Source organism: Akebia trifoliata, chromosome 11 (genome assembly GCF_017979445.1).
Source record: "Akebia trifoliata isolate Shusen 1 chromosome 11, ASM1797944v1, whole genome shotgun sequence".
Classification (NCBI taxonomy): Eukaryota; Viridiplantae; Streptophyta; class Magnoliopsida; order Ranunculales; family Lardizabalaceae; genus Akebia; species Akebia trifoliata.
In genome coordinates, this window is record NC_141385.1 from 49,547,872 (window position 1) to 49,562,767 (window position 14,896).

Genomic DNA, 14,896 nt, shown 5'->3' on the forward strand with positions numbered 1-14,896 from the left:
TTTCTTTGGTCTGCGTTAATTTCCGCTTCAAGTCGTTTTTTTGCTCATGATTATACCGTTGATCTTCCTCGAGATACAAAAATAATGTACACCTGTCATAACGAGGTACCGTAAGACACACATCAGTTGATATATACTTGTCAACTAAATCCAAACGTAACTGTTGATTCGGAGATAGCCAAAATGATGTCAGTCTCAACTCTAAGACACCACGTGGCAAAAATATTTGGCCCCACCGATACTATAAGTCTTAGGCAGATATCTTCAATTTGACAATCCTTTAATAATAAATAAATAAAATAAAATAAAAATTACTTAAAAGTCCATGGCAAAGGATTTTCTTTCTTATTAGTCCTTGAATTTTAGACGATAGGTTGATAGTTCATTTAGTAAACTTTATTTTTTCTTATGGTCCATCGTTATTGTAGAACTCACTATTTTTTATTTATTGTCGAGATCAACATTTTTATTGTTGAATTCACAACTTTTATTTATTATCGAGGTCACTACTTTTTATTATTGAATTCAACAATGTAAAATTCACTCGTTTTTTCAAAATTTATTGACTAAAATACATGAAAGGATTGACTAAAAGCTTGATAATTTCAAATCAAAAGAATTATCTTTGATCAATTTTCATCTAAAAATGAAATAATTTTTTTTGAAAAAACCTAATTTTCTACATACGTCTTTAAAATACTTGAAAATGATTCTTTTTTTTCTCAAATCCTTAATGTCATAATGAAATCTCCTAAATTTGATTGGGATGCCTAAAATCTAATTTTTGGATGAAAATGACAAGTTTGAATGATTAGGCACATTCGACATTTCAATCGTGAGAAATGTGAGGAGTGAGGTTCAATAACTGATTAGAAAGAAAAGTTTTACTAAATGGATTATTTAGAGAAGTCTTAAAAGTTAGGGATTATTTAGATAAAAAAAAATCCCTCCACCAGAGACCTTTAAGTAATTTTTTCTCTTAAAAAAAAAAAAAACCCCAAACTTAGTTGAAGATGGTGAAATCAAATATAAAATCAATCTCAATCATAGAATTATTGATTTTGAATAATAAGATGAAATAGAAGAAAAACAAAACCCAAATCTTCTCAATAAGGATTTGTTGCTATCATATCCACAAAATTTATTCGACTATAACTAACGATAAACTTACTCATTAAAATTGATGCAATAATGACGCGGCATGTGCATGGAACCACAAATCCTTTCACCTCGTGTATTCCAAAGAAAAAGATTTATGGTTTTGTACACATGCGATGTCAAATGCATTAATTTATCACGACTCTTCGGCTATTTGAATAACCTTTATGGACAACAAAAGAAAAATATGATTCATTTTTAAAACTTTTTAAGCACAAAATAATTTTGTTTGGTTGATCCAAGTCAACTTGTGAATTATTGTATCAAGTCAAGTTTTCGAGTTGTACAACTACGATAGAAATCCAATATCAATTCAAGGAAGCTCTAAGAATTTATCAACCTAAATTTACTATCACATGGTCGCAAAAATTTACATAGACTAATAATAAAATGACACAATGACACAATGACACATACATGGTCTATTCGTGGCAAGGGCACATAACCCTAGCTCTTTATCCTTATGTATCCCGAAGAAAATATCTATGGTTCTGTGTCTTTATCACCTATGGTTACATAGTCGCCTTAATAAGATTTCTTTGATGTGTATTTTGACACGGATGACACATGCACCTTTTTTAAGTTTATGATGCATCCTCTGTCCACATTTGCAATTTTGTTCGTCTCTAGATGGCATAGATGGCATTATGAAGGAGATTCCACTCACCATTTGGGCTGTCGATGGGTCAAGTTTTAGTCTAGCTTGGCCCATCGTGGTAGGGTTGTTAGGCCCATTTTTTATTGGGCTAGATCCTCCTATTCATGTTTTGGATTCGGTTCCTGTTTGGCACAAAATCTGTTAGGGGTCAGGTCTGATTCAAAAACTTATATTATAATATATGAAAGGTATACTTATAACACATATATGAAAATTCTAGGCAAGACTTGGGCATAGGTGCTTTAATTTGGCTCATTCCAGTCATTAGATGGGACATGCTTGGGCTTGGATTTTGAGACCCAATTAGCAGTGGCCCATTTATCTCAGTGCCCGTGATATAACTCTTGATCCTCTCTGGTAGACTAATGACAAATGACTTAAATATCCTCGTCTTCAACCTTTAGTTAAAAATCCTTGATTTTTCTATAAAAAAACTGTCAACTTCAAGTTATATGGTAAATTCTTAATCAATCGTTTCCAACTATACCATAATCCAAGAATTCTCCGTCTTCTACTTCTCCAAAATCCTATATTGTCATTGAGATTTGAAGATTAAAGTAAATAAAATCTTAAGATTAAAGATAAGGGAAACTAAAAATTACATAAAAAAATTGAAGACTACTGATTTGAGAAGAAAAATCCAGTAATTTTGATTATATGTCGAAGAAGACGGCATTAGATCTTTTTTTAACAGAGAAGATTAAGGTCAAGGTGTATCTCATATCTTTGAAAAGTATTTCAATATTCTCCAAGTAGGTAGGTGGTAAGTCATATTAATTTCTTTAAGAGTTCAACTAGCCTTACTACCATAGTAAGGAAAAAAAAGAAGGCGTTATTAAGCCTCATAACCATCAAGAAGATCTCGAGATTTGCAAGACAAATTCTTAATATTCATAACAAATCTCGAGGTCTTTAGATTGGGGGATAAGGCTAGTAAGGCATTTTTCCTCACTATGTTAGCCAGATATTTTTCAAGCTGGTCGGGTCGGGTCGGGTCGGGTTAGTGGGGTTAGCTTACCCGATTAATGGCCTTTATGTGATACATTGACCACCACAACTGTTGCCGGGCCCACTAATTAATAAAGTATAAACAAACAAAACAACTGTACGGAACAACATAGGACACGTACACACTATACCTTTAAAACGACCAAATACAATGTTAAGATCTTCTTTAGATAATGGTAGATGTCCAAATTGGGTAAAAGAAATATTTTATATTATAAAGGGTGGTGATCCAAGAAATATAATATAGTTAAAATACGACCAGATGTACCCCATCAAGGGAGAGAGATCCATCGGGTCTGATCACATGGAGCCCCATATACCCGACAATATCTCACATGCAAATCCCCCCATCACATGTGGGACTGTGTCTCCGCAGTAAATCGCCAACTGGTTTCCTCCTCGGAAACAACACCAGTGGCTGTAGTTGGGGCCCACCACAGTCACTTTGGTGGGACCATTTTAATAGACACGTGGCAGTCATTGATGAATGAATATCAGGGCCGGTGGTGTGGGAGGGTGGGGGCACATGGGGGTGGTGGTAGGTTCGAGGAAATGACTTTTCTAAGGTCTTTATTGCTTTAGATAACAACTGTCCAACGACTGGCTGAGATTCCTTGGATTAGAACCATTGTATCTCTAGGAATCATCAAGTCATATATGCTGTAAGTTGGATACTCGGTGTCCATCGACCTTGGACAGTAGAGGTTTTTTCTTTGTGAAAATCATGTGACCGCATGTGATTCCCGTTGGTTTGAGTGTGACCCCTTCTTTTGCCGTTTTAAAGGCATTATTTGTGGCTCGGCTTAGTTACAGATTCATTTCGGCTTAATTTTGTTGTGTAACCTGGAGCGCCACTTAACCTCGATTTCCTGCTCGTACACCTTCAACAAAACAAAAAACAAAAAAAAACAAAAAAATTCTAAAACAGTCATGTAGTTTACTGACACAGCCATGATAATTTTCATAAAAATAATTTTTTATTTTTTGCTAGTACTTGGCTATTTTCATAAAACCATCCTCCCCCAACCCCTCAATTTGTTATTTTTTTTTTAACTCCTACCTTATTGTTTGGTATATTTCTTTTCGTTCTCCTTAGACAGGTCAAACTCAAATCAGATTGGTTCAACCCGACCTTGGGTCAGTTTGGAAACAATTAGCTACGATTCTAGCTTGAGTTTGGGTAAACAAAATTTTAACCGAATCAAATCAAATTGGATTCGAACATACACATTAGGTTGCTAGAATTGCCTGAGCCCAAACCTAATATGATTATAATTTAAAAATATTTTAAATATCTTTGTTTATTTCTCATTAACAATTCACGTTTCAAACTTTAGCTAATCATCATTGTTTTCTTTACATTTGTTTATAATTTCAAGCATGTGAACTTTTGAAATATATTTTTAAGAAAAATAATTGTAAATTTCATAATTTTTTTTACATAACACATTATCTTAATATTAACCATTATCATTTTATTTAATATTAATGAGGAATGAGCCAACTCGACCAACCTGACTTGGGTTGGGTTTGGTTAAAGTATTTCATACCCAAGGTCAAGTGGAGTGCAGGCATGGGTTGACACTTGTCTAGTGAGAGTTGGGAGCGGGTTAATCCCCATGGCTTGGTCCAGCCGAGTTGCAGTCCTAGATAAAATTGTCATGACTCCCGTAAATATTTTTTAGATAGATACAATTATCCACTTTGCACAATCAATACTTCTAATGAAGAGTAAATAAATAATTCTTGATGGTGATGAGACAAAAGTAAATATAAAATCATATAAAATAATATAGAAAAAAGAGAAAGAAATGAGACAAATCTTGTCATTTCTAATTCTTATTAGAGTAATTAAATATAACGTTTCATAACAAGGTGTAATGTGATGCACTATATCATTCTCATCCAAATTATATTAAAATTTGTTTAAGATTAGGATTAAACAAATTAGGAAATACGAATATTTTCAAATCAGGAGGTTATTAATGTTGATAAGATCAAACCAGGTAAGATAATCCTACCAAGATATTGTAGAAATCTAAATTTATTAAGAATTCTTGGATGAATAATTATATAAATCTCAAATAAGATACTTATAGAGATTACATTAATTAAGATAAGGAAATTAGTCTAATATAATTATTCTAATTTATTGATACTTACTAATGTAGAATATCCTAATTGATATTTCTACATAGATATATATATATTCTCTATCCCTATCTTCATTTTGTGATGAGATGCATTGATAATGATACAATGTATCTTATGCATTATAATATAATTGCATCAATTTCTCTAACTTCCTCCCGTAATTACACGATCTTTTGAAAGAGTATGCAATTGGTTTCTTTAAATGATTGTTCTTGATCTTATTATTTGATATTTTAATAGATCACTTAAAATATAAATCATATTTCTTGGTAGTCACTGTTTGTCTTTGAAGTCCATCACTATTGCATCATGTTCTTTTTTGAGTCTATCAAAATCGGTGCCTTATAAATCCATATCTCTCCCAAGAGCATACAAAGTAGGATTGTGTAATTTAAATAAAATAACTCTCGCTCAAGGGATTTTAAACAAGAAAAAAAAAGATCGTAAGAGATGAATGTTTCAATATGGGACATTTGTAGACATATAGAAAGATGTGTGATTTTATTGAATAAAATTAAAATAATAATAAGGAAAAATGAATACATTTACACTCTACGATAACGCCACCACCATTGTTGAAGATGACACACCAAGATGAATGTGTTCACTAAAGCTTGAGTTCTGATACCATGTAAAAAGCCAGATTTATTGAGAGTTCTTAGATGAATAATTTCATAAATCCTGATAAGATATTTATAGAGATTATGAATAATGTTGAAGTGATCTCAGGTTGATATCTCATATTGCACTTCTTAACATGGAAATGTATGAGAACCATAGATGATTTTAATTGAGATACGAGTGAAAAAGCATGTATGATTCCTATCCACTTTCACGTCAAGAAGTACGATATGAGGTTCCAACTTCGAGCACGACTCAAATATTACAGGACCGGTTCATTTTCTAGTTAATTTATTGAGTTGACTTGATGATTTATCCCAAGTTGACTCGGAGAGTTAACACTTATAAGTTGGCTATAGAAATAACACGTGGATTAAAAATTGAAGCCAAGCCATGTTACGCTAAGCTGAAAAAGACAACAGACCTTATAATGGGTGTCACAGTGATCCAAAATCCAAAAACTAAGTGGGCCCATCTTCGTTGGCATTTGACATTTCTAGAAATCAACAATTATTTAGGCCCATTAAGAGGCCATTACTACTACACATAACACACCCTCTCCTCTCAAAGCTTCATATTCTCTCTCTCTCTCTCTCTCTCTCTCTCTCTCCATCAATGGAGGAGATCACTCAAGCCCATGGAACCTTAACATCAACAGTTCTTACAAGAGAGAGAAGAAGCAAAAAAGACCCCAAGATGAAGATGATGATGGATCCTAATATCCATCAAAGACTTGGAAGAAACAAGAAGTTTGAGAAGAAAAAAGAGACCCCACATTTCATTAATGATGATGATGGTGATGGTGATGGTGATGGTGATGGTGATGGTGATGATGATGAAAAGGTAGGGATAGAGAAGAGGATCATGGCATTGAAGATGCTTGTACCAGGGAGTGAGACACTTGAGATTGACAAGTTGTTTGAAGAAACAGCTGATTATATATTGACCTTACAAGGTCAAGTGACCACCATGAAAGCTCTTGTAAGCATTTTTGAAGGCTTGGAGAAGAAGAATAAGACCAACTTTGGAGGGTGATTCATTTGTTTCTATGAAAAAATCCTTTTTTTTTTTTTTTTTTTGATCTTTTTGTTTTTTTTTTTTTTTTTTTGGGGTTATTTCTATGAAAGAGGAAATCTCTTTAGTGTAAAATCTGATGTGATCACATGCTTTCGAAGAAAAAGTAGGAAAAAAAATATTCTCCTTTTCTATGGTCTTAAACTCTTGAATCAATTGTTTTTTAACCTTGTAAAGTCGAATCGATTGGGTTTAGAGGTGATTCGGTTCCCTCATAACTAACTCTCTGGGTTAACTCATAAATTTGGCTGAGTCAAATTTAAAGGCTAACTCAGGAAAAATTATGACCGCTCGCGTCTATATTCAACGTTTCTAGGGTCGGATTCTAGACCCTCAAGAGCCATTATCTTTCTCTTCTTTTTTATTTATTTATTTTAAGGGCAGGTATGTCCGCGTCTAGCAGGCTGACCATAATTCATTGGTCTTTGTCCAACTCATGAGACAATTTTATCTATTAGAATTAATCTCTGAGTGTCACGTTCCATCCAACATTTTGGGGAGTATACTTAGTCCCTCCTTACCATCTCAGCTAATCCTTGATGGATTTTTTAAAGCCATTATCATTTGGTAAAATTGTTTCTAGGCTAATCCTTATCCACATAATTTAAAAGTGGGTCCGAAGTTAAAACTTAGAGGACAAATTTTATTTGGATTTGGATTATCCCAATTTATGTAGAATCATAGATCTTTTTCCTTGGGATACACAATTCTTATGTGCAATTGTGTATCCTAAGAAAAAAGATCTATGGTTCTAACCCATGCCAAGTTCGAGAGCATTGGGGGCATATGTCGCAGGGGGGATCACAAAATCATTATTCAAAATATAAATGCTTTGGCTGTAAAATTTTTTTGTCGTGCTAGATTGACCCCAATTCACATTTTGCTGACAAGGAGGTGCTCACACTACTAAAGATGCTTTTCACTTGTATCTTAATGAAAAACATATATGATTCAACTAATTCCAATCGGTCTCTGAATCACTATTCATTATTTTAAATACCCATTTTATCTTTTTTTTATTTAATAAATAGATATCATTTTGACTTCCATCTTTTCATAAAAACATGTTTTAAATATATTTTCACCCCTTACTTATTTTTCATTTTATTTTTATTCAATCCTAGGTTTAGAGAATGAGTGATTTTTTACTCATAGCACAACAACCACGTAAGCGATAAGAGAGAAAAATCCTCTCCTTGTACTCGCATTTCCTTTGCCCACAAATTTTAGTTTAAGATTTCAAATCTTAAAAAGGGTCTTTGGGCTCATATGGATTATCACATTGACAACTAACACCACCAACTTTTAAATTTCATGAAAAAAGTCATATTTATTTATTTATTTTACTGTTGAGTTCACCAATTTTTTTTATTTATTGTCGAATTTGACGGTTTTTTATTTAGTGTCGAGTTCACAATTTTTATTGTCGAACTCACCACTATTTAGTGTCAAGTTCACCACTTTTTATTTATTGTTGAATTCGACGCTTTTTTATTTAATGTCTAATTCACAATTTTTACTATTGAACTTACCACTATTTTTTGTTGATTTACCACTTTTTAAATAAAAAGTGAAGTCAAAACTGGTAAAACCCACCCATTTTCAATTTCTGAGTTTTTTTTTTTTTGACTAAAATACATGGAAAAATCAACTTCAAACTTGAGATAACGACTTATTTAGATGATTTCATCCCAAAAGAATCATTCTTGATCGATTTTCATCCAAAAATTAAGAAAAAATGTGAAAACCTTAATTTTTTACATACATCTTCAAAATATTTAGAAAAACTCTTGAAATGACTTCTTCTTCCTTCTTAAATCATTTTCGAAGAAATGAAATCTCCAAAACTTGTTTGAGATGCCAAAAATCCAATTTTTTGAATGAAAACGAGGAATTCAAACGGTTAGGCATTCAATCATGTAAAATGTGGGTGATGAGGTCGGGGACTGTTAAGAAAAGAAAGTTCACTAAATGAACTACAAAGAGACCGCCCACAACTTAGGGATCATTTAGAAAAAGGTCCCTCCGTCCTTTAAGCAATTTTCCCTTAAATAAATGGAGGTAATAATGTCCAAAAATTATAGAAATTTACATTTTCTAGGAAAGTTGACAACTTTACCCCCAAAAGATTTCTAGGAATTTAAACTTTAAAGTAACAATTCATTGAAAGTTACAACAACTTTATTCCAAATGTTGTTTGGCTCATAATACAACATGTTGGTTTCTTCACAAATACTTAGAAAGAATACAGATGTTCATACATACATACATACATACATAGAATTGGTAATATACACCTCTAAACAGGCAGAAATATTGGGCGAAAAGAATCTTACCGCGAAAATATAATCTGCATGAGTAACATGTTCTGCTTGTTGTTGAGTAAATTGGCGAACTAGCATTTTATGCAGAAATAGATTAACTTGAATTCAACTCATCTTGCTCGCATTTACTTCCGATAACTTGTATCTCTTTTGTGTAGTTTGAAATTCAAGATCAATGAGGAAGTAACATTTGCTAGGCTCCCTGACATAATTGACATTACCATTCATCGTCTTGAGGAGATTACGGGACACATTTAGACCAAGACCTTCTTGTGTATCCCACTGAGTTCCGTCCCCGAACATATCTTTGATGACTTGTGATGGGAGACCCTGACCAGGGTGAGTCATTCTACGTGTACAATAGGAAAAAAAACAATCAGATAACCTTCTCTATGAAGAACCATCCAATTAGATTCAGTAAGTTACAAGCTTAGGAGGTTGAGAAGACCCATATTTGTAAAATGAACTCAATCATGAATAAAGATCAGCATACCTGAATTGTAAATGTGCAAGCTCAATCCCATCCTTTATCAGCTTTAAACATGGTGACAGCTTGATTTCCACCCAACCATCTGGAGATGGCGCATAATGTACTAAATTGATCAAGAAATCTGACAAAACTTGTTGAAGTCTAATTTGAGCACCATATAGAGAGAGTGCTTTAATTTCGTCTGGAATCTCGTAAATTAGCTGTAAATTTTTTTCTTTCAACAAAATCATTGCTTGGCTAACAACAGCATCCATAACACTTGCTAAGCGAAACACCGCCATATTTAGTACCATGCAACTGCTAGAACAAGAATATAGCGAATCAAAATCTGGACGGATATTTGTCAAAATTACCAAAAATAAAATGTAGTTTTATATAGCAGAAACTAAAGATTAAGATAGAGGTGAATCAAAAAAGCATATATCAGAAATCATGGAGAAGAGTCTCGAATTGTTTGTTAATAACAATCACATAATCATGCTTAGAATGAGAATCAAAAGATGGGTAAATGCAAAGTATGGAATTCTGCTGCCGAGATGGGAATGAGAAGCCTTCAATTTCACCTATATACGTTAAAATGTATAATTCCATTTGTATAGACTATTTGGCTCCCGTACATGTTAACTAACCAACTACTCCACAAGACCGATCCATTGGAGAGGGGGAGAACTATGAATATAAGAGGGTCATAGGGTTCATCATACGGGTGGAAAGAATCAAACCCATGACCTATATGAACCTAGCACTCTGGTACCATGTTAACTAATCAACTACTCCGAAAGACTGATCTGTTGGAGAGGGGGAGAACTATGAATATAAGAGGGTCACAGGACTTAAATGGGGTATGACACAACCGAGAGTGGAGGAAAATATACACTCTAACAGTACACCTATTAATTTACCAATAACATGTGATATAAGATTTTATAAACTTGAGAATCTATGCAGATCATAAACCAATTAAAACTGGAACTGAAATGCAACTTACCCATCCTCTATAGATTCTAAATCTATGTCATCTATGATTGCCATCATCTGCCTTTCACAAGCATGACTAGTCTCAAGAAACTGCTTCTGATCATTGGAAACAACAGTATTCTCCAGAAGTTTGTGAGTAAACCGTATTCCATTCAAAGGATTTTTCATCTCTTGTCGAATGTACGCCAACTCCTTAAGTCTTGCAAAACACTTCCTATGCTCTTGCCGTTGTACTTCTAAGGTTTGCTGCATATCGGGAACTACAGTCTGTAGGAAGCAGACACACCCAATTACATGCCCACTCATATCCGTCCTCTTATTCGCAGTTAGGATAACTTCCACATGTTTCCCATTCTTATCGAAAAAAGCAATTGGGAAGTTCTCAGTATCATGGCCTCCAATCGCACGGTACAAAACAATCATAAATTTAGTGAGCGCATCCTGACCTTTAAACCGACATAGAACTCCAAATATTTCCCCGAGAAGCATTTTCCCAATAACCTCTCCCTTGCTCCAACCAGTTAGATTTTCCATTGCAGCGTTCCACTCGGAACAACAAGCATTCTCATCTGAAGCAAATATGGGTGGTATCAATGGATTAAGACTTTGTATAATAGCCTTGTAATCCCCTTGCAAGCAAACAAATTTATCCATTACGGCTTTTGCCTCGGTGATATCTTGACCCACAAAACAAACTCCGACCACATTGTTAGTGTAGTCCTTGCTTGAGCATGCATTGGCGACAATAAATACAACCCCCTTCTGCTGCCCAAAAGTCCTCAATCTTAACTCAACGTTGTTATCCTCCTCACCTGGGGAAGATGAACAATTGATAAACAGTTGTGTATTAGATGAAATGACAACAACGTTAATGAGAAAAAAAAAAAAAAAAAGACAAGAAAAAAAAAAGGAAAAACTAAAATATCCAAAATTTTAATTTATTTACATTAATGTAATCGGATGCTGAGGCATGAGTGAGGCACTGCCCAGCTGGGCATCTCAAGGCATAAGCATTGGATCAAATTTTTTTAATGAATAACATAGCAAATAAAGATAATTGATGTTTAGGATAGCTACCACATATTTTGAATTTCAAATTTCAAATTTCAAATCTATAGAATTGAATTCCAAGTTTTAATCATTAGATTAGAAATAATATAAAATAATTGAAAGTCTCGGCAGTAATAACTATAATGCAATAATATACCTAAATACAATTTATTTATTTTTAAATAATTTTAATCTTCATAATACTAAATATTACAAAAATTATTTAAGAATCAAAAGAATTCAACAACTTACTTAGCATGTATTGCTATCTTATATTTGAATTTATTCTAAATGCTCCAATCATGTTGCATGCTAGTAAAAACAAAGAAATAGAAGAAGAGAATAAAGAAAAGAATAAGGGAGGAAGAAAATAGAAAATACAATTAATATATTATTTAAATAATAAAAAATTAGCAGAAAATTCATGTGAGGTGTACACCTCACTCTAAGGCATATGCATTTTGGATTTTGAGCATCTTTTGGTACTGGTAGATGTAAACCTTAACTATTTTTTACATTTCTTTGCACCTCAGCATGTTTTTAATGAGTCTAACTTTGAGGTATGCCTAGAGGTGTAAGGCCCACACATTCAAAAACAATGATTTGCATACATACCCTGTTCTCTCTACTTGATAAAAATAAAATAGACAACTCATTATAAGAAAAAACCAATTCTTTACCACTTATCATGGTCATTAAAAAAAAAAATGCTTTAATGGGCTTCAAATTCTAAAGAGAAAAACCTTTAATATCTTATTTTCACACTCTCTTGTGTGCAATGAATGTCATTACTAGATAAAGAAGATACTACACCACTATATATAGAAACAATAAAGATCATGCAAAGCATAGAACACAAAAATGACATTTCCATCAACACAATATGATTGAATTATGTATTGTCAACAATTACGATGATCTTCTGATCATTCTTGTAAGAAACACATACCTCGCAAAGCTCTTGATAGATGATTTTCAACAACTACACAGGATTCCTCATGCACAATCTCATTAACCAGTGACTTCCCCATAGCTTCACTAGCTGCTAACCCTGTCAATTCAGCAGTTTTAGTATTCCATCCATTAATAAGCCCAGCTGAATCAACTGCAAAAATGGGAGCTGTTGCTGTCTCAATCAGTCTGACCATCTCACATGCCACCGAACTAAGTTCATCCATCCCCTGCCTCTCCAAGTCATTCTGTTGGGCAGGAGTTGTGTTCTGAGGACCACTTTCCTCAATATCTTGAAGCGAACTTCGCATAATAAGTTGAAGAGAGTGAATGGCATTGATCTCAGAAACCTCCCAAGGCAAACTCCTACTTTTTACGACTTCGAGGAAAGCCTTAAAAGATGACCTTGGGTGCATTCCTCCATCATCTTTATCCTCGGGATGATGCTTCGCTCCTCCCCATTTGACTTCCTTTGCAGTGTGAGACCTAAACCAAAACAAGAAATCTTTTGGCCCAATCGATGCCGTAGCCATACCACACACTGCTTCCCCAAGCAAAGCCGCACCCGGGTAACCCGCATCAGCTAAACTATCTGTACTCAACCCCGTAGAGTTCCCGTGATGGGCAAGCAACCACTCTCCAATATCCTTTATCTGTGCTTCGGTCGGTGTAACCCCCAATGACCAGCACCTCCCACCATAATACAACACAGCTCCATCGCACTTGACAAGGTCCATGATATTAGGGGACTGTGTCACTATGCCAAATGGAACGTCCCTTAGTAACATATCGCACAACAATGTCTGTGTCTTAAGAATTTTTTTCTCTGCCAACTGAGATGCCAATTGAAGCTCCATGTTCAATTGAAGTCCAAAAGCCTGCATGAAGAACTCACAAGCATAGCGAAGAGGAAATGGAACGTAACGGGGTGAGCTATGGTGGCAGACTACTAACCCCCAGAGCCTTGTTGTGTCTTTCCAATTGACAACAACCGACATAACCAACGAAGCAATGGAACCCATGTTGGCCATGTACTGTGAGTGGCAACCGTGGGGTGATCGAAGAGTGGAATTGACCAAGCAAATAGGCTGCTTCAACTTGTCACTCTGAATTATACCGACAGGTTTTGCGTGGCAATCAGAAATCATCCTGACACGGTTCTGCTTGAACAGAAAACGAGCGGCTTGAGGGATATCCGTTGCCGGATAATGCAAACCCAAATACGACTCCAAATCAGACCTCCTTATCTCCGACAGCACCTCTCCATGCTCATCTTCATGGAACTTATAAACCATGACTCTGTCATACCCAGTAAGCCCTTGAACATTTTCCACTACTGTATCACACAAGACACCAATATCTCCCCCGGGGAGCGATTGCAGACGAGAAATTGCCCGAACCGCTAGTTTTTGCGACTTGACTGCACCAGCAATCGAGAATGTGGGGTCACCCGATCGAGCAGGCTCCAAATCAATCACAATTCCCACGTCAATTCTATGGAGTATGGCATAAAATGGTCTTTGGGTATTTCTGGAATGAACCCATATGGGGTTTACAAGTGAAATCTCTTGGGATGCGGCTGCTTTTGCCAGAGATGCACCGGATGGAGGCGTGAAAAGGGTTCGAGCGTCGAGACCCAAAAGACCATTGTTTGAGTGTTTGGATTCTAAAACTAGATTATTATTGAGACCCAACAAATCAATGGTGTTTTCACTATAAGCAATGATAGTAAAGGTGATTTCTTCAATGGCAACCATGCAACCAAAAGGTTGGATTAAACCTCCCCTTTGGATTCTAGAGAGATAAGCAGTAATTTGTTCTTCAGGAACTGAATCTGGTGCAGATTTAACTGATTTGGAGTAATTAAAGGAATTACCTGATTCACCAGATTGTTCAAAAACAGCAAGGAGACCGGCATCTGCATTGTATTGAGCAATTGCTTTGCTTTTGTTTTTGGGATTCATGTTGTTTGCTGCTGCTGCTGCTGATGATGATGATGAAAAGCTGTTGTTGTTAGTTCCTTCTCCTCCTCTGCTTCCTAACCCCATTTTTTTTTCTCTCCTTAATTTCTTTTCTTGTTGTTGGAAGATTTTTCTTCTACAAATTCATTTGGGTTTATTGCTTTTGGAGGGGTGGAATCTACTCTCTCCCTCATTTATTCTTTCTCTCACATTTTCTGTTACACACTTTTATTTACTGTTATCTTCTTTTCTTCTTTTTTTGAAAAGTTATTTACTTTAATCTTCTTAAATGTAGATCCAGCACTACTGGGAGTCGTGTAGCTATCCAACTATAGATCTCCCATGCATGCCATGCGTATCATTTCCATAGATCAGCATTCCTCTTCTATCATTGGATTTAAAATTTTTTAAGAGAAATTCTATTGGCACACACACAACTTTTACTTACAGCACACCACTTGAAATTAAG

General features: G+C 34.8%; 1 protein-coding gene across 2 annotated transcripts; it reads right to left on the reverse strand.

Moving 5' to 3' along the window:
- Positions 1–8,832: 8,832 nt before the first annotated feature.
- LOC147392386 (phytochrome E-like) lies at positions 8,833–14,635 on the reverse strand. 2 transcript variants are annotated; one of them, XM_086458871.1, is made up of 4 exons: positions 12,465–14,635; positions 10,476–11,277; positions 9,491–9,787; positions 8,833–9,346 (listed from the first exon to the last, which is right to left on the reverse strand). In XM_086458871.1, exons 1-4 carry the CDS (start codon positions 14,512–14,514, stop codon positions 9,103–9,105), a joined length of 3,393 nt encoding a protein of 1,130 aa, XP_086314997.1. In that variant the 5' UTR covers positions 14,515–14,635; the 3' UTR covers positions 8,833–9,102. The 2 variants fall into 2 exon arrangements, with proteins under 2 accessions (XP_086314997.1, XP_086314998.1); XM_086458872.1 differs by having other exon boundaries at positions 9,491–9,784; positions 12,465–14,633.
- Between the last annotated feature and the right edge of the window lie 261 nt (positions 14,636–14,896).

What these genes read in the sequence shown, in the direction of transcription:
- LOC147392386 (XM_086458871.1), bottom strand. Translation starts at nt 14,514, where the DNA reads ATGGGGTTAGGAAGCAGAGGAGGAGAAGGAACTAACAACAACAGCTTT. An exon ending in TCTATCAAGAGCTTTGCGAG is followed by an intron (nt 11,278 to 12,464) that starts GTATGTGTTTCT and finishes CATCTTCCCCAG; the next exon opens with GTGAGGAGGATAACAACGTT. An exon ending in TTAGAATCTATAGAGGATGG is followed by an intron (nt 9,788 to 10,475) that starts GTAAGTTGCATT and finishes TTCTTGTTCTAG; the next exon opens with CAGTTGCATGGTACTAAATA.